The 20,520-nt window shown below is 42.4% G+C and overlaps 1 protein-coding gene across 1 annotated transcript in view; it reads left to right on the forward strand.

Moving 5' to 3' along the window:
* LOC138980487 (lysophospholipid acyltransferase 6-like) overlaps positions 1-15,786 on the forward strand; it is a 43,923-nt gene extending 28,137 nt beyond the window's left edge. Inside the window, exons 8-12 of the mRNA XM_070353368.1 lie at positions 735-833; positions 2,939-3,042; positions 4,270-4,467; positions 11,209-11,360; positions 12,464-15,786. Coding sequence (XP_070209469.1) covers positions 735-833; positions 2,939-3,042; positions 4,270-4,467; positions 11,209-11,360; positions 12,464-12,584 — 674 coding nt within the window. The 3' untranslated portion in view covers positions 12,585-15,786. The remainder of the gene's footprint in view (positions 1-734; positions 834-2,938; positions 3,043-4,269; positions 4,468-11,208; positions 11,361-12,463) is intronic.
* Positions 15,787-20,520: the final 4,734 nt, after the last annotated feature.

Here is a 20,520-nt window from a genome sequence, read left to right on the forward strand (position 1 = left end):
CAGGTGGTTGCCATGAAAAGGTGAATTCATTTTATTCCCCTGAAAGTTTGAGATCCTTTGGAGTGGTTCTTCTGGACAAGTGTTGAAGTGGTGGTTATCAAGTGGTGGTTATCAAGTGGTGGTTATCAAGTGGTGGTTATCAAGTGGTGGTTATCAAGTGGTGGTTATCAAGAGGTGGTTATCAAGTGGTGGTTATCAAGTGGTGGTTATCAAGTGGTGGTTATCAAGTGGTGGTTATCAAGAGGTGGTTGTAAGGGCAGGTAGATATGTAGATATGTGAATGAAAGGGGGGGGGGGGGGGGGGACGGCAGGTGGAGATCGAGTTGGTTTCTTTTTTGTAAACTTGTTTTATTTCAAATACATGAAAGTGTGTTTACCAACTTGACACCTATAAGATGAATGCTTTCTACAGAATTGTCCTCTCTCTTATTAAGCATGTAAATTTTTTCGTGTGAGCATTCAGATAAGAGATTAATTTTCTGCTGTTACATATATGTTTATTTTTGAATGTTTTATGTATGTTTTATTACGGACACAAAAGCTCAGCAATGCAATTTCTCTTTTAGAGATTAATAAAGTTTATTGTATTGTATTGTATTGTATTGTATTGTGAAGTTTAATTTCTGATCACCCGTACATTTTTTTCATGCGAGTAATGAGATAAGAGATTAATTTTCTCCTGTTACATGTGTGAAGTTAATTTCTGATCTCTCTTTTCTTCTGTGTTTGAACAGAGGAGACGTTCTTTGATAAGACATTCCTGCAGAAGACATTCTATATACTGGTGTGCATGATCGTGTCTCGTCAGAAGTACTACTTTGCCTGGATTCTAGGTGAGATATTACAGTGTTCTGGATGATCGTGTCTCGTCAGAAGTACTACTTTGCCTGGATTCTAGGTGAGATATTACAGTGTTCTGGATGATCGTGTCTCGTCAGAAGTACTACTTTGCCTGGATTCTAGGTGAGATATTACAGTGTTCTGCATGATCGTGTCTCGTCAGAAGTACTACTTTGCCTGGATTCTAGGTGAGATATTACAGTGTTCTGGATGATCGTGTCTCGTCAGAAGTACTACTTTGCCTGGATTCTAGGTGAGATATTACAGTGTTCTGCATGATCGTGTCTCGTCAGAAGTACTACTTTGCCTGGATTCTAGGTGAGATATTACAGTGTTCTGGATGATCGTGTCTCGTCAGAAGTACTACTTTGCCTGGATTCTAGGTGAGATATTACAGTGTTCTGGATGATCGATCGTGTAGCAAAGACCTGTGCGTGTACGTGTAGATATTGCGTCACCCGTGACTCACTTTTTTCCTCCAATGTTCCAAATCATAGGTTGTTTTGCTCCCACCAAGACTGCAGATCTTGGCAAAGGCGTGACGTAAAAACTAGATTTGATGACGTTACCCTACACGTGCTGGAAAGTGCTGATCTAGATCTTGATATTGCTTCCTATTGTCAACTGGATTTCTTGTAGAGAATATCTTAATCCTTCCTGTGTTATCACTAATGTCAGAAGTACATTATAATGAACGCTTCTGGGGTGATAACGCGAGACAACTCCTGTGATCTTGCCGCGAGGAGGCACCAGTTACCAGCCGAAAGAAAAAAGGGGCATAACCTCACCAGAACCGACCATTGTCTGTTTACCGTATAAAATGCACGACTTACACACGAACTGTTACCAAACCGATATGCTATTTGGGACCAATGCAAGGTTTTTGACTCACATGCGAAGCAAAAGTGAGTCTATGTACTCAGTACTCACCCGAGTCGTCCGTCTGGCCGTCCGTCCGTCCGGAAAACTTTAACGTTGGATATTTCTTGGACACTATTCAGTCTATCAGTACCAAATTTGGCAAGATGGTGTATGATGACAAGGCCCCAAAAAACATACATAGCATCTTGACCTTGCTTCAAGGTCAAGGTCGCAGGGGCCATAAATGTTGCCTAAAAAACAGCTATTTTTCACATTTTTCCCATTTTCTCTGAAGTTTTTGAGATTCAATACCTCACCTATATATGATATATAGGGCAAAGTAAGCCCCATCTTTTGATACCAGTTTGGTTTACCTTGCTTCAAGGTCAAGGTCACAGGAGCTCTTCAAAGTTGGATTGTATACATATTTTGAAGTGACCTTGACCCTGAACTATGGAAGATAACTGTTTCAAACTTAAAAATTATGTGGGGCACATGTTATGCTTTCATCATGAGACACATTTGGTCACATATGATCAAGGTCAAGGTCACTTTGACCCTTATGAAATGTGACCAAAATAAGGTAGTGAACCACTAAAAGTGACCATATCTCATGGTAGAAAGAGCCAATAAGCACCATTGTACTTCCTATGTCTTGTATTAACAGCTTTGTGTTGCATGACCTTGGATGACCTTGGGTCAAGGTCACATGTAGTTTGGTAGGAAAAATGTGTAAAGCAGTTCTTAGTGTATGATGTTTAGGTTTAGTTATTTGACCATGTCAAGGTCAAGCATGTGAGTCGTATGGGCTTTGCCCTTCTTGTTTTCCTTTCTCGTGTGATCTTGCCGCGAGGTGGCGCCAGTTACCAGCCGAAAGAAAGAGGGAGCATAACCTCACCAGAACCGCCCATTACATGCAGTCGACACGCTGTGATACAATCAGCCATTGGGCTTTTCCCAAAAGCCGGCGTTGCTAGAAATAGAATCGTTCACTGGAAGTACTCGATAATCATTCAACCCTTTTAATAAATTCGGTTTTCAATACACCACTCAATTGGAATGAATTAAAAGCAATAAAATACAAGAATTACGAGTTCAGGAAACTTTAAACATTGACATGAACGCTGTGCTTGAATAAAATTGCTTCATTGAGGGTGGTTAGAACCATGCAAAAGAGTCAGGTAATGTGTGTTATTTTGGAATCAAGCTGAACTTTATGGTGTGTTGACCGTGACAGGAGAGTCATTAAACCTGGCAGCGGGCTTTGGATTCAACGGCTACGACAAGACTGGACAGCCTAGATGGGATCTCATGGAAAATGTCAGCATTTGGGATGTAGAGGTAAGATATATTTGTTTGTTAGATTCTTTGTTTGTTTCTGTCTTTCTTTCAAGAAGATTGTGAGTTTTGACCTGTGCTGTTGGAACAAGGAAAGCCTTAATCTTTGTTTCTTTAATGAAAAGTACTGATCTCTAGACATAAATGTCCATCGATTCATTGTACAGTGTATCATTCTAAATGTGAATGCAGTTCCCACCTACAGTCTTCTTCCTTTTGCAGAATCAAAAAACAAGAAAAGCAAATGCTTATACGACTCGCTTTTGTCATGTCGGGTACAAGAAAGTGTAGTCATTTGAATGTTTAGGGCGGGGATGTAGCTCAGTCGGTAGCACGCTGGATTTGTATCCAGTTGGCCGCTGTCAGCGTGAGTTCGTCCCCACGTTCGGCGAGAGATTTATTTCTCAGAGTCAACTTTGTGTGCAGACTCTCCTCGGTGTCCGAACACCCCCGTGTGTACACGCAAGCACAAGACCAAGTGCGCACGAAAAAGATCCTGTAATCCATGTCAGAGTTCGGTGGGTTATAGAAACACGAAAATACCCAGCATGCTTCCTCCGAAAACGGCGTATGGCTGCCTAAATGGCGGGGTAAAAAACGGTCATACACGTAAAATTCCACTCGTGCAAAAAACACATGAGTGTACGTGGGAGTTTCAGCCAACGAACGCAGAAGAAGAAGAAGAAGAATGTTTAATTTTTGACAAAACAAGACATTCAAAAGTCTGTCGGCCCATTGGTCTTTATAGTGGATGGACAAACAAATAACTATGAGACAAAGAAAGAAATTTATCTGAGAATATTTTTGGTCTGATCCATCTAGTCTGGCAAGAAGATGTTCTTTTTGACTCACCTGAGTAATCGGTAAGTCTTAGTTCTGAGCAGTGTCCGTATGGGGTTCATAAACATTTGAATCCTCGGGAAAAAAATCTGAGAAAATCAGGTCTCAAAAAAAAAAGGAGTCTTAAAATAGGGTTAAAATGATAGAGGTTATGAACAGAAAATGTGAGTAAACAGAGTCTTGAAAGGGTGCAGAGTCTTATTGGGGGCTGGGGGTCTTAAAAGGGAGGGAGTCTTCTATGTGGTAGGGTGTTGTTGGTGTTGGTGGGGGGGGGGGGGGGGGTTAGGAAGGAAGGCAGTCTTCTATTGAGGGGTCTTAAAAGGGCCGGTTTCCACTGTACCGGGACACTGCGAAGGCGAGTCATATAAGCATTTGCTTTTCTTTTTCCAGCTTGCCAACAGCCTGAAGATAAACATCGGCGGTTGGAACAAGCGGACGTTGGTGTGGCTGCGTCGTGTGGTGTACGACCGCGCCCCCTACCACCGGACGCTGGCCGTCTTTGCCGTCAGCGCCTTCTGGCACGGCTTCTACCCCGGATACTATCTCACCTTCGGCACGGCCGCTCTCTTCACCATCGCCGCCAGGCTGGTCAGTATGCTCCATCAGCTGTTCACAGGGCTTCATTTCTTCTACATTAACTGCAAGCTATTTTTAGCATCCATCCTTTCCCCACAGCAGAGATAGCACAGCAGCTAGAAGCTCTCTCAGTGCTATGCAATGAGCAGGCCAATCTCCCAGTATAGCACAGAAGCAGCTGTTTTAGCGTCAAAAACGCTTCGAATCGTGTTCCTGCGCGACCGAACACTTCCCGATGTTTGCAGTTAGTTAGAAAACCACTTTCTTACCGTCTTCAACAATGTTTGGTTTACTTCGGAATCTTGTAAGGCCGTAATCCGACGAATTTTGTGACCGAAGCGACGGATTTCTTCTCCAAAACGACCCGCCATTGTGCCGCGTGATCTTCGCGAGACTGGCTTATGAATAAATTATCCGTGACGTCACACAGTGTGAAGATGCCGTTTACCAACATGGCAACAAGCGTGACTGCAGACGAAATTGAACCGTACATGTTCGAACTACCAGTTTCTCTCCTCGAATCAAGCATGAAAGATGAGGAGCGGAGGCCACTTCCAGCAGTAGTGAAAAGACAGTGACGATGCGACTCTGTTTGTCTCAGCGATCAAAGGTAAACACGCCCGCTCTCTGTGCTGAACTTATTGTCTGCTTTCGAGTCTGTGCTATTTTTTCACTCTCGCCTTGTCAACGCACTCGCGAATAAGTGGGATATTGTTTAAGTGTTCATGCATTGCATTCACGAGTAAAAGAACAACAGCTCATCGCAGTTTTAACTGTTCTTGATTATTTCAGAGACTGGTGTCAGAGTGGCCACTGTACCTGTTGTATTGTGTGGGAGGGGCAGATTTGAGAGAGAGAGGAAGCTAGCCTGAGGTACATTGTAGAATGAAAACTTGCAGGGGAGCAAGAATGCATCACCAGCCACGAAGGTGTACATACAACTTTTTTTGAGGTGCCTATATTTGTTTGATTTTTAAATGTATGCATTTGTTGTTGTTTTTAAAGGCTATCAAGAAAACTGTTGTCATTTAAATGTGACACTCAGTCAAATATAGTTTCACACACACACAAGATTAACTCACTTGCATGCCCACAGAAGAAGTTTGCTCTTCACATTGTTCTGTTGTTGTTGTTTTTATAATGTAATCATTGTAACATCAACACTCAGTAATAACCAATATTACAACACAATCACTTTTTCATCAGAACTCACTCACATACTACATGTATTAAACCCTGGTTTATGGACACTTGCATTTGTACTTTGCATGGGAAAGCAGCCTGAATTTCAGGTGAACTTTAATAAAAGAAGATTGCTCTAGATGCATGTTTTAATAAATAATAATGACATTCAGGAAAGTAAAAGGACTGTTGAAGTTTGCTGTTGTAAAATGTCTGATGATTAGGGTTTTGTTGCACATTTAGTGAATTGACTGTACCAATTGCTGTTATTATTTACACCCAATCAGTGCATCCACATGATATTATGTAGCTTAAATTAAAGAAAATGTTTTGATGTGTTCAGAACATACTGACAAGTTGCACACTCACTGACTTTCCGAAAGAACAGGAAAGTTCTTCCTGCCTGTCTGGTCGCTGCCATCAGAGACCTCTTTCTGTCACAGAGCTACACAGGCTTCAAATGTATGTAAGATAAATAAAAGGTACATTACAACTCTCAACTGCGGGGTGTGTGTGTGTGGGGGGGGGTGTGCATAACCATTGCATACTTAAGGTCGGCTTAAACTGCAAACAGAAATGTGGAGCTTGCGTAACAATTCTTGCTTTGTCAGATTTGGAGATAGGCAGCCTCAGTCTATATAGTTGGTCGCCAGTTGGGGCGTCCTGCTTGGTGACAACTTGAGCTTTGTCAACTGGTCTAGCTGTAGCAGTCAAAGTCTGGGCACTGTTGCATTGCAGTCTTGCTGGGTATGCAGAGCTTTGTTGTAGCTGCCATAGGCCAGTGTTGCCATAGGCCAGTGTTAGGATCACCACCCCCTCAAACAGCTCGTTCAGTTAACCTGATGCCTGTTTTAGACAGAAAAAAAGTTACCACAATCAGCAGAACTTTCACTGGAGAATGGGCATAATTCTTTCATACTTTTCTTTCTCATAGCTTTTTTTGGTTTTTATAATCTCTTCATTACACTAAATAACATCCATCTTAAGACCTATTTTGAGCCTTAATTTAAGTTGACTAGTAATGATATTAATCATAATGTATTTATTTTTATAATGTACAAACTAGAGTATGTATGTGGATATGTGTGTGATGGTGCTGGTATGGATATGTGTGGTTTGGGTTATGTGTGTACTGATGTGTACATTTTATGTGTTTTGTATGTTTTGCGAGTGCGATTTTATGTGATGTTATTCTGTACACCAGCCAAAACAAAATGTCTGGTATATTAGATAATAAACGCACCTTTAAATTTATTAGCGACTACACCCCGTCACCCTCCAGTCCCCCTCCCCCCCATTACACCCTACACTTTTAACATTGTATAAAAAATCATGTCCCAATATAGGTCCCTAGTTACCTGGGAGGACGTTAAGCTCCATAATCAACATCAACAACGTATTGAATTGAATTGAAAAGCTGGGGTTAGGAGGTCTAACTTCTTGAATTAAAGTGTTTTTTTCTCAGGTGCATGTAGTTTTTTATTTGCTTGAAATCATGGTGTATTCTGGTTGTAAGAGAAGAGTCAATTTCCTTGTAAGCCTGCAAAATTAAGATTTGTCATTTTTGAAGTACACAAGTTTTTGTAAGAGTCCAAAATAGTCCAGGATAAGGAGGAAAAACATAGGGTGGGTCAGGAAATCTGAAACATTGCATAGTTTTGTTTTGCCTATGTAGACACAAAAAGTACTTAGAGCACTTCCCCCCCCCCCCCCCCCCCCCCCCCCCCCCCCAAGAGAGCATAGCTTAGTTTTAATTATTTTAATGCCACTGTTAGCAAGAGGAGTACTACAGACAGCAATCAAACAGTGGATTTTTTTCTGTAGACATTGTTATTTCTGTTTAGGTGTTTCAGTAGTTTTCTATGCGGATAAATCATGCTGCATGATCACTAGAAACAATCCAGCTCTGTAGCATGCAAGTTTTTTAAAGGTTTTTTTTCCCATGTTACTCTGAGAGAGAAAAAAAACCACAGAGATAAAGTTGAACTGGCAGTTTGACTGAAGCAGTGGTAATAACACAGAGTTGTGCTCTTCCTACAATCAATGTTTTGATGTGGATGATGATGTCCGAACATGTACTTGGTTGTATTATTTTGCTAGACTATTTGTTTCTGTTAGATATATCTGCTCACATGATTGTTGTTCATAATTTGACATTACATTTACTGCTGATCAAAATGTATTGTTGGAATAGGTCTGCTTAATATTCTGACTGCAGTTTTGTAATAAAATCAAATAACACAGATGTTTTAAGTATCAAAGTGCTTTTCACACACACACACACACACACACACACACACACACGTACACACACACACACACACACACACACACACACACTCACACACTATGAGTATGACTGCAAACATGAATTTGTACTTGTATTAATTATAATTACTGTATTACAGAACCTGATCTGAAAAAAAGGACAACAGCAAATTATTCATGCAAGCTTGCTGTATTAACGATTTCTTTATCCATTTAATACAACACTGAATTAAAAGATAACAACTATAACAACGTGTGTGTGTTTGTGTGAATGTCTATGTGTATATGGACGGACACTGATTAAACCTGAGACTCATCGATTACCCAGGTGAGTGTAAAAGAGGGAGAGAGAGAGGGAACTTTAAGGTGGGTGCATGGGGACGGACATGTAGTAACAGATATATGTTTTAATCTGTAATCTTAACACATGTGCTTAAAATTAGGAACAGATGCCATTCCACTACAAATACTGTCAGTCTGACAAAAACGCCCAGTGACACTGAACCCCTATCCCTCACAGAACACATTCAGTATACATGTACTCACTTCCTTTCGTCTGCGTTTAGTGAAAGCAGATCGTTCTGATGACATTGGTATCCGGTTTCTGACCTCCTGTGAGTGGTCAACAATTGTAGGAACTGGAACTGCGTCAGGCAACAGCTGTTTTGTGTGTGCCAGGTTTTCTTGCCGGCTTAACAGCGTTCACATTGGAAGAAAGTGTCGCGAAACACAGCACATCGTGTTGGCCGTTTCCAGTTAATCAGTCTTGCTGCAGAAGTTGTAAGCCCATCGGAAAAAGGTGACAACTGATGCCTGAACCTTTTTTCTACACTTCATAGCTATCAGCAGCCGTGCGCATTCCTTCGGCGTGTTGTTGATGCTCGATGTAGGCAAACGCCCACTTGAGCCTAAGCTGTACACGAAATGACGTCACAGCCGGTTCTCGTCTACTGGCGGCCATTTCGAAGTCTCGTTTAGCAGACGAATTTGGCGGAACGTTTTTAATTAAATCACAATGATAAAGCTACGAATCGGTGAATTTCTTTACATTTTTTGAATCTTTAGGTGCATTTCTCTAACCTTCAGTCATCGGTTAGTGGTTCTAATAACCTTTAAAACAGCGTGGTCTGGTCCTTTAACAGTGTGTTGGCTGCAGCTGTTGGTAGCCAAGCTATTCCCTCTGCAAGGCAAATTTTTAACTCACACTAAAACACAAGCTAGGAACAGCCACGTTCAGACCTGCCTACCCTTACGATTTGGGCGTAATTTACTACGATTTTTATTCTAAACTACGCCACTACGCTTTCCGCGATGGAAATACGATTTTTAAGAAACCGAAAGTACGATTTTTCGCATTTCGTCCCGATATAAATCCGATCCGTATTTTTGCTCTCGCCTAGCTTTGCGAGCTTTGTCGGATGAGACATTGGAGAGTCTGCTCCTCCTGAAATCAAGATCAGGAACCTTCGGCACCAGGCAGTACAGCCAAGCAGAACTTGGCAGATTTAAGTCATGCTATTACAAGTCTTTGAAAAAGCCCTCTACCTCCAAATAAACTCTATGCTCATTCAGCAAACTCTTGATTACACTAATGGTCCTCGCGCCCCCTAATTGGCGTAGAGGCGCGTCCCCCGGGTGGTGGATGGGGGAGCCTTCTCTTCTAACTTCTGAGAGAAGGTCGCATCACTCTCGATGCCGTGAACCTAATTAGGATCTTTTTCTTGTTTCTTCTCTATTTCTGCCTCCCCAAAGTCCTTTTACTTTCCTTTTCTCACCCATAAAATTCTTCACTTATTACCCTTGTTAAGTGGTTCTTGTATAGAATATAGTCAATGTTTGTAAAGATTTTAGTCAAGCAGTATGTAAGAAATGTTTAGTCCTTTGTACTGGAAACTTGCATTCTCCCAGTAAGGTCATATATTGTACTACGTTGCAAGCCCCTGGAGCAATTTTTTGATTAGTGCTTTTGTGAACAAGAAACACTTAACAAGTGGCTCTATCCCATCTCCCCCCTTTCCCCTATCCCATCTCCCCCCTTTCCCTCGTCGCGATATAACCTTCGTGGTTGAAAACGACGTTAAACACCAAATAAAGAAAGAAAGACACTAATGGTGGAGCGCTGGTTATGTGCGAAGCTGATTTCTTGAGATCTGGATCTGGATCTTTTACGTTGCAGGAACCACTGTTGGTCATCTTCGTGTGACCACATGACATATTTTGCTTTCGTCATCCTAGATCTTTTCAATCAGTGTAGTTTCCCAGTGCTGTGTTCTAGGGTCGTTTTGATTGACTTCACAATTTGAGAAAATCAATGACATTTTATTTTTGCGAAGCAACTGAATATGAACAGAAAGTGTGCAGAAGAATGTTTGTGTCCTGCAAGACTTTATGAACAACTATTTCTCCGTTGGGAGAAAAATGAGGATGTCTACAGGCAAGGTAGTGTCATATTCTTTATTTGGGTTCTCCTTTCATTGTTCAGTCACACCCACCGATGGCCGTTACTTTTGACAACGAAAAATACTCTTTCTACCACCAGATTACTCTTTTTGGCTGGGCTCGATCATTACTCCTTGTAATTTTGGGGGTAGGCTGCGGTCTGCATGTTGCGTTTCCGGGGGACGGGGACATTTGCACCCTAGGCCACAATATGGGGAAAATAGACTTACATTTTAGGATCGGAGGTCAATAGACGTTTTCCGGAAAGAACTCTGTCAGGATTTTAAAGTGTGGTGGAAGAGTTGCACCCCGCTAAAGGGAGACAAACAACATCATGTGGTTGACCGGTTAAAACCGCAATCACAGCAAATAACTGACTGATGTCAATGTTCGCTATACACATCGGAGTTCAGATCCTGTGATCTATCTCAGAGTAAGTTGTGTTGTAGAAACATTAAAATACCCAGCATTCTTCCCCAAAAAACAGTGTATGGCTGCCTGAATGGTGGGGTACAAAATGGTCATATACGTAAAAGACCATAGAAACATTAAAATACCCAGCATTCTTCCCCAAAAAACAGTGTATGGCTGCCTGAATGGTGGGGTACAAAACGGTCATATACATAAAAGACCATGGGAGGTTCAACCCATTGAAAAAGAAGAAGGTCAGGAGTATGAGGGCAATTTGTAATCTGCGGAGGTGAGAGGAGATGTGACCTGAATGTTGACTTGTTTCAGATGCGTCGCAATGTGCGGAGGTGAGAGAGGAGATGTGACCTGAATGTTGACTGTTGTTTCAGATGCGTCGCAATGTGCGGAGGTGAGAGAGGAGATGTGACCTGAATGTTGACTGTGTTGTTTCAGATGCGTCGCAATGTGCGGCCGCAGTTCCAAGACACACAAGTGAAGAGGCACATATACGACGCCATCACCTTCCTGTTTACCCGCATGGCAAACGTCTACATCACCTTCCCCTTCCTCACTCTGGAGCTGATGACGTCAATAAAGGTTTATGCGTGAGTATCCCTCTTTGTGTTGTCCGGACTGGGTGGCTGAGTGGTAACGCGCTTGCGCTCGGAAGCGAGAGGTTGCGAGTTCGACCCTGGGTCAGGGCGTTAGCAATTTTCTCCCCCCTTTCCTAACCTAGGTGGTGGGTTCAAGTGCTAGTCTTTCGGATGAGACAAAAAAACGAGGTTCCTTCGTGTACACTACATTGGGGTGTGCACGTTAAAGATCCCACGATTGACAAAAGGGTCTTTCCTGGCAAAATTGTATAGGCATAGATAAAAATGTCCACCAAAATACCCGTGTGACTTGGAATAATAGGCCGTGAAAAGTAGGATATGCGCCGAAATGGCTGCGATCTGCTGGCCGATGTGGATGCGTGATGTATTGTGTAAAAGAAATTCCATCTCACACGGCATAAATAAATCCCTGCGCCTTGAATATGTGCGCGATATAAATTGCATAAAATAAAAATTTAACAAATTTTTAAAAATCCCTGCGCTTAGAACTGTACCCACGGAATACGCGCGATATAAGCCTCATATTGATTGATATTGATATTGATTGTAATGTTTGACATAATCATTTTAAACCTTGAGGTTGATCGCGACTGGCTGTGAACAAAAAACTTACCGTTCAGGTTATCTCATTTTCGAAGGTACAGCTTAGAAACTGTGCACATTCTTAGTGTTTGGTGATCTCTCAACATTACCCCAGTCTGGTTGACCCTCGTCAAATGTCAAGGTCACAGCAGGGTCATGTTTGGGTCATAAAAACTTAGCGTATAAGTTATCTCAGAATTTTTTGAAGCTAGAGCTTTGAAACTTTGCACACTTCTAGGATTTGATAACCTCCCGACATGACCAATGTCTGGTTGACCCTCTTCTTCAAAACTTCCAACAGATTTTAGGGTTTGAGTGCTTTTGGACATGACTCGAATCAGGCTTGGTCATATTTCCAGATCACAGTAGGATCAAATTTGGGTCAAAAAGTATCAAATTGACACGACTTTTCAATGTCTAATGAACAGGAGCAGCGGATAGTTTTAATTTCTGATTCATATAACTTATGGGGAAGGTGAGTCGTATAAGCATTTTGCTTTTCTTGTTTTCAGAGCGCAGTACTTCTGGCTGCATCTGGTGGCCCTGGTGGCTGTGGTGTACTACACGGTGATATCTCCCACACCGCGCACACCCAGGCCGCCACATGCACACAACACCGTCAAGCAGGACTAACGTACTCTTCACATGTATCTCTCACCACACACACCCCCACAGCTGGTTTTAACTTGTGTGTGCGTGTCAGTGCATGTGTGTGTGTCATTGTAGGTCTGTTACCTTCTCGTGTGCTTTCAGCACTTGTGAACTGAAAATTTGAAGAAGAGAGAGAGGTGAGAAATAGCTTGCGAAAAAGCTTGTTGGATTTGTTCAGGGGTGTGCATTTAAATTACGAGCCCTATGGGAACAAAACAAATTGTGTGATGATCGAGAGAGGTTTCTCCTTTACCGTTGTCTGAGGATGAAAAATGATCAGTACTGTTCTTCATTGTGTATAACTTTTCATGGTAGAAGTTGGCTGCTCCGCCTGGCGTCTGGCATTATGGGGTTAGTGCTAGGACTGGTTGGTCCGGTGTCAGAATAATGTGACTGGGTGAGACATGAAGCCTGTGCTGCGACTTCTGTCTTGTGTGTGGCGCACGTTATATGTCAAAGCAGCACCGCCCTGATATGGCCATTCGTGGTCGGCTGGGCGTTAAGCAAACAAACAAACAAACAAAAAAAGTGTTTTTTTCTCTCTCTAAAACTTAAAATGATTCTGGCGTGTGCAAGAGCAGTGACTGGATTTGCAGGTAATTAAAACATTTGTTGAGGGATTTGAGATGCACGTGACAGTTGATGGTACAGCAGTCCCTGCAATGTACGGCCCCCGGCGTGAGCGGACACCTGACATGTACGGACACATTTGCTCGGCACGGAGTGTTTTCCTTTCCCCCCCTCCCCTTAAACGGACACCTGCAAAACGTGGACGCGGACACTCATTTTCGGTCCCAACAGCAGGTCATACCTCCAATGTACGGACAGACCATCGTCAAATTTTCACCACAACAAAATCGATAATAGAGCAGTCCGGCTCTTGGTACACAGATCACAGCGGCAATGGCGTGATGACAGTCACTGATAACTTGAGTGCACGTGTACCCATCAGGAGGGGGGGGGGGGGGGGGTAGTTTTGGTCAGGAGTGGAGTACATGCGAAGATGCCAACATGAAACTGCACTGTGCTCTTTATTCTTGTCTGTTGGACGTAAACAACAGAAACCACAGTCGATGAAGGTCCTGAGCGAAAGAGAGTGAAAAACCGGCCACAGTTCTCAGCATCGTGTGCCTGTGTGTAACCTCTTTCATTGACAAGATACATGTACTCTTGTTTCCCCTCAGCCTTGACCAGTGAGTCGGTTGCCTAATCTGTGAACCCTTCAGTTGTCTTGCTTTGTCAAAAGTTAGGACACAGTCAACTGGTTTTGCTGTGAGTGAACAGTGCAGCTGGCCTCTGGCCACAGCCCCAAACAGTACATGGCTGGAGGGAGTGAGAGAGAGGGGGGGGGTGGAGGGGTAGCTGGCTAAACTCTGTGGGGTGTCCGGTGTCACTGCATGTCAGCAGGAAGAGCATTGGAGAGAAATAGAGAGGTGTACTCTTCCACACAATTTTCAATTGTCACGGCTTGGGGTAGGCATTAGTGAGGGAGAGTGGGAGCTGTGTTATGTACAGTGTATTTTCGACTGAAGAGTGAAAAGTCACTGTCATGCCACATGATCGGCATGCAGTCAATAAAGCCAGACAAGAAGAAAATAAATTACATGATTATGACATGCAGCTCTATCTGCTGCTATTTATTCAAACTGGTTTTCAAGCTTATTCTTGCAAAGCATCTGCACATGCTCCTCTGTGCTGTGTTTGTGTTGGCTGCTTTCGTATGTCAGTGCATGGTGTGTTCACTGCCTTGAGGATTTATTTTATCTCTTCTTTTCAACACTTTTCATGCAAATAATTTTTACAGAACATTTAAAGAAGTATTAGGAGTTATTGTTTAGTAGCCACAAGAAGTGATTAGTATAGACTCAATCCTGTTGTTTGTGTGTCTCTGTGTAGGTGTAGGGGGGAGGGGGTGGTGTGGTCACCCCTCCCGTGACCGGACACCTGCAATGTACGGACAGTTTTGCAATGGCCCAAGGGTGTCCGTTCATGAGAGGGACTGCTGTACGTGTTTCTTCCCGAAGGGGAATGAATTTGACATGCGCTGCAGGAAACGTAATAACTGAGTACCCTTGAGGCTCTCTCCTTTACTTCTCCCTTGTAAATATTTTTATGTTTTATTATTGTACTTTTTTTATACCTCACTGGTACTATGGAGTGTTCCTTCCCCTTGCAGACTGTACTTATCATTTTTCACCCATAATGACGATGAATACCATTTATAGGGTTTTATACCACCCTCCCCACCCCCCCGATCCCCCTCAACTTCCATGATGAACTCCAGCTGATCGGGAAATGTCTGCTTATTAATAAACAGTTAATGCTCATTGGTTTAATTTCTCTGGACGATAGACATGAATCATGTGTGAACTGTATTGCTATGTTTGGTATTTAGCTGCAGGCGACTGTTTGATTTTGACACTGATTGTTCCATTTGATATTTGACAGTGTCGTCATGATGCAACATTTCGAACATTGGATATTAGGGTTGGTTGAGAATGAGAGTGTGGGTGAAGTGAGAAGCTTTACTGTTTTAACAAGTCACTGATCTCACAGGGGTTGGGGACTGTGTATATTCTTGCCGGAACGTGATCTTGTATTTTCTGTTGAATGAATAACGGATTGGAATTTTGACTGTCAAAAAGAACACAACAAGCAGTATGTGCTGGGAGTACAGGGGAACCTCCTTTTTAAGACCCTCCTTTCTCAGAATTTCTGTTGATAACCTGTGTGAATTTACCTCCATTTTAAGACTCCCTCCATTTTAAGACCCTCCTTTCTCAGAATTTCTGTTGATAACCTGTGTGAATTTACCTCCATTTTAAGACTCCCTCCATTTTAAGACCTGGGGTGGGTTGCATGAGACGACTTAAGCTGGGCGGAAATGTGCTCAAAGTTGAGATGGTTGACTTTACGCCGAAAGCGCGAAAACCGGGGTGCATGAGCGGTCTTACGTTCGTTGAGCACAGCGTTTTTTGCTTAACTTTGAGCCTGCTCCCCCCAGGCTTAACACTGAGCTTGGCAGAGATAACAGACTTAACCAGCCAGTTGCCGCTTGCAAGATGATTTTTAAAACCTTTTATCATTTGGTGCTATAATAGGTCGCACCAACGCGACGGAGTTAGACAACTTTCTTGTTTACTTCATCTGTGCCCGGCAACCAAAAGGTTTTTGTTTTTGTTTTCTTTAGGGTGAAATCATTTTTAATTTTTTAATTTGTTGAAATATGTATTTATGTATTTATTTATTCAATCATTAATATATTTATATTTTGTTGTCTTTTTTTTTATTTGTTAGAAATCATCTTTTGTTACCTAATGCTGTCTCTAATAGTTATAAGTGTTTTATAATTTGATTTTTAAAATTTTATTTATTTAATTTTTTTTTAAATTATTTTTTTAATCTCACATTATATGACTTTGGTTTCTTTTTCTTCTCTTTTGTTTTTACTTCATTTTTTATTTTGATATAATTCGTGTTTTTTTGTAATTACTGTATTTTCATCTTCTTTTTGTATTTACTTTTTTAATTTTTGGTCGATGTTTACCTTTTCAGTAGAGAGCGATTCAAGATCAAGAAGACAATCTTTATTTTTCTTCTACTCGATCCAACATGCACAATGCACAAAATAGTACTATAACGCCGAACGCTCTACTTTGTACTACACACAGCATCTCCTCTGTGTTGGTATGGTGAGCGCGCGCTTCCTGTGCATGCTTGAATGCGCCCAGATGCCGCAGAGTACATTATTGTGTAACAGACGGTCTCTGATGCGCCCTTTTCCCGCGAACCTACTAGACTGCAGTTTGCATTGGCTGTTGCTGACCACATTTCCCGTGACGTCATGGAATCTCCCACTAACGCTCTAAGTAGGTCGACAACGTCGACTTGCCCTCTTTCTCTGTTGAGTCGGCCCTAAAGACGGCTCATGCACCCCGACTTCGTTTCGTGCTTTGCGGATTCTTAACAGAGCAAGCTTTAGAGTAAAGTCGAACCGTTTGAGCTTGGAATTTGAGTTCTCTCATGCAACCCACCCCTGATTTTCTCTCATGCAACCCACCCCTGATTTTCTCACCTTTTTGAAAGTCGTAACAGGGGGTTTCACTGTTTGAGCAGAGACGCTGTAACAGACAGAGACGCTGTAACAGACAGAGACGCTGTAACAGACAGAGCAATCAATCCAGCCTAAAAGCTCATTTAAATGAAGCTGTTTGGAACACATTATCAGCCGTCTCGGTTGCACAGTGCAGGCACGAAAAACTGAGCATGCTGGAAGTATGTGATATTTTTTTATTACCAGCTGGTGGAGACGATATTGTGTATGTATCAATTACTTCATACAGTGGAACCCCCCTTTTAAGACCTTGCTTTGTTAGACTTTCTGTTCATAACCTGTGTAAATTACCCCCATTTTAAGGCACCCTCTTTTTTTAGACCTTCATTTCTTAGATTTTCAAGGTCGTAAAGGGGGGGGGGGGGGGGGGGTCCACTGTATATTGATGATTCTGACTTCCAGCGGCTTGGCCAAAACTACACTTTATGGATTCAAATTCCACAGTAAGGCCAAATAGAGAGTGATGAGCGATCTGTGTTTTACAGTATCCGTGGTCTGATGAGCAAGACAATGGCAGGCTTAGTATCGCTGATGGGGTCTATGTCGACCAAAAGAGTGGGATTCCCTGTAGGTGGAGTTCCTGGTGGGGGATTCCCTGTATACAGGGAATCCCACAGGGTGGAGTTTTTCAATAAAACTTGCAAACCATACTCAAATTTCTAAGAAATATCAAAAAAGATTGAAAAACATCAAATTCTACCGATGTTGCTAAGCATCACGTGACTTTCAGCGATATCAGCGACACGCTACAGGAACTAAATCCTGTGGTATTCCCTGTAGACAGGGAATCCCCCTCCAGGAACTCCACCTACAGGGAATCCCACTCTTTTGGTCGACATAGACCCCATCAGCCTTAGTATCCCAGACGACGTATTGCTGGTGGCATTATGCCCCTGGTGGTCCATGATCCTTGTTACTTTAACCGTGGCACCCAGTGTGCTGAAGCTATACTGGGCTCACAACATGGAATTTTATTCAGCTTGGTTTTTAGCAGACGTTTTATTCTTTGTCTTCCGTTAATTTGTTACAATGTACTCAATTTGTACCTGGATCAGTGTTGATCACTATACTCACTTTTGTGTGGAAAATGAAAGATTTGTATGGGTCAAGATCTACACCGCAGGTGACTTCACTGGTCTCCCAAGGCTTCAAGTCCAACTCTCAGGTGAGAGAGCCTGACAGTGGCACTCATACAGTGGAACCCCCCTTTTAAGACCCTCCAATTTAAGACCTTGATTTTTCAGATCTTATGTTCATAAACTCTGTTACTTTATCCCCATTTTAAGATTCCCTCCTTTTTAAGACCTGATTTTCTAGGATTTGTGTCGGTCTTAACAGGGGGGTTCCACAGTATCCGGACTGTTGACACTTTGCATGTATCCTACATACCTGAGAGAGACACTCATGAGATAATAATCGTTCAAATCACACATGTGTATATCATGTAAATGAGGTCATGTCAAGCAAGTCTGGTAGGGACCTGTTTTTCCACTGCTTATGATGCCAAAGTCACCGAGACAAACGTCATTATAGAAAAAAAAATTGGGCTCGCTAAGTCCCCTGTAGGAAATTTTAGAACTAACACGTCATGCCACACTTTTCTGAGTGACGTTTCTTTGCTTTGACGTAATAGATTGCACGGGGCTTTAGAAGAGATCAAGGTTCCAAAGCAAGCGCCTTCAACAGAATACTACGTGGCTTGCTGTGTCGTACCAGATTTACACTCATTGCTTTTTCAAATAGTGAACAGCTCGCTTTTGCTCCCAGTTCAATATTTTAAAAAACATCTCGTAGAAATCTGGTACAACACAGCAAGCCATGGAGTATTCTCTGTGTATCCCATTTACACCATGTACAAGCCTGGCATGGGTTACATACCATGCAAAAGTCATGTTGGTGAAAAGAGATGAAAAGCCGTCCTTATTACCTGCAATGCTAGGCCCTCTGATGAGAGGACACATGCTGCCCCTAATATACCTGTCATGGCAGGCCACCTGCAATGCTAGGCCCTCTGATGAGAGGACACATGCTGCCCCTAATATACCTGTCATGGCAGGCCACCTGCAATGTAGGGACGCCTTTGGCTGGTCCCAAGGTGTCCTTGCATCGCAGGCACTACTGTACACAAATTATTCCAGTTTCAGTCGGTCTCATTATTTATTACGAAAGAATCAGTGTATTGTTGCTTTCACTCTTATGGCATGAAGACGTAATGGGTTATGTATGAACAGGCTGTTATAAGAAGCTTTCACTCTTATGGCATGAAGAAGTAATGGGTTATGTATGAACAGGCTGTTATAAGAAGCTTTCACTCTTATGGCATGAAGAAGTCATGGGTTATGTATGAACAGGCTGTTATAAGATCTCCATTTTTTTCATTTTTTTTCAGTTGTTCACCTTATTTTTTAAAAACGGGTACTTTGTTCCATGGTGTGAAAGAAAATTTAATTGTCAGTTTATCTTTTCCAGAAGGATTTGCTCTGCGGTCAAACCTGTTTATAACGACCACCCAAGTGAACGACCAAAAGTGGTCATACACAGGTGGTCGTTATGGAAAGGGGAATTACACAGAAGAAAAACTTGTCTGGGATCCTTGGGATGGTCGCTTTGGGCAGGTGGTTGCTTTCGACAAGTGGTGGCAACAACAATTAATAGTTTGACTGTAGTTGAAATGGCAAGTTTGTGGAAACAATATATGTACAAGAGAATGGCGGCACAAGCTCTAGTTCAATGGTAGTTGAAATGCCAAGTTTGTTGAAACAATATACAAGAGAATGGCGGCACAAGCTCTAGTTCAACGGTAGTTGAAATGCCAAGTTTGTTGAAACAATATACAAGAGAATGGCGGCACAAGCTCTAGTTCGACCGTAGTTGAAATGGCAAGTTTGTGGAAACAATATACAAGAGAATGGCGGCACAAGCTCTAGTTCGACCGTAGTTGAAATGGCAAGTTTGTGGAAACAATATACAAGAGAATGGCGGCACAAGCTCTAGTTCAACGGTAGTTGAAATGCCAAGTTTGTTGAAACAATATACAAGAGAATGGCGGCACAAGCTCTAGTTCGACCGTAGTTGAAATGCCAAGTTTGTGGAAACAATATTCAAGAGAATGGCGGCACAAGCTCTAGTTCGACCGTAGTTGAAATGCCAAGTTTGTGGAAACAATATACAAGAGAATGGCGGCACAAGCTCTAGTTCGACCGTAGTTGAAATGCCAAGTTTGTGGAAACAATATACAAGAGAATGGCGGCACAAGCTCTAGTTCGACCGTAGTTGAAATGGCAAGTTTGTGGAAACAATATACAAGAGAATGGCGGCACAAGCTCTGATTAACTAAGAAAAACTTTGATGTCTGTTTTCAATACCATACACTTAGCATGACCTTTCGTCTAATCCTAGGACTCGCAGGGCATTGCGATTAGTGGTCATGGCTGTATAGGAACAAAGCGGTCATTTTTTACAGTGTTCCAAGCCTGATATTTGCTGATAGCGTCTGAACAAAATTGAGCTGAGCGGATCAATGCTTATACTGTGCAATGTGGGCGGGGATGTAGCTCAGTCGGTAGCCCCACGTTCGGCGAGAGATTTATTTCTCAGAGTCAACTTTGTGTGCAGACTCTCCTCGGTGTCCGAACACCCCCGTGTGTACACGCAAGCACAAGACCAAGTGCGCACGAAAAAGATCCTGTAATCCATGTCAGAGTTTGGTGGGTTATAGAAACACGAAAATACCCAGCATGCTTCCTCCGAAAGCGGCGTAAGGCTGCCTAAATGGCGGGGTAAAAACGGTCATACACGTAAAAG

The sequence above is a fragment of the Littorina saxatilis genome, linkage group LG11, assembly GCF_037325665.1.
Source record: "Littorina saxatilis isolate snail1 linkage group LG11, US_GU_Lsax_2.0, whole genome shotgun sequence".
In the NCBI taxonomy this organism is placed as follows: Eukaryota; Metazoa; Mollusca; class Gastropoda; order Littorinimorpha; family Littorinidae; genus Littorina; species Littorina saxatilis.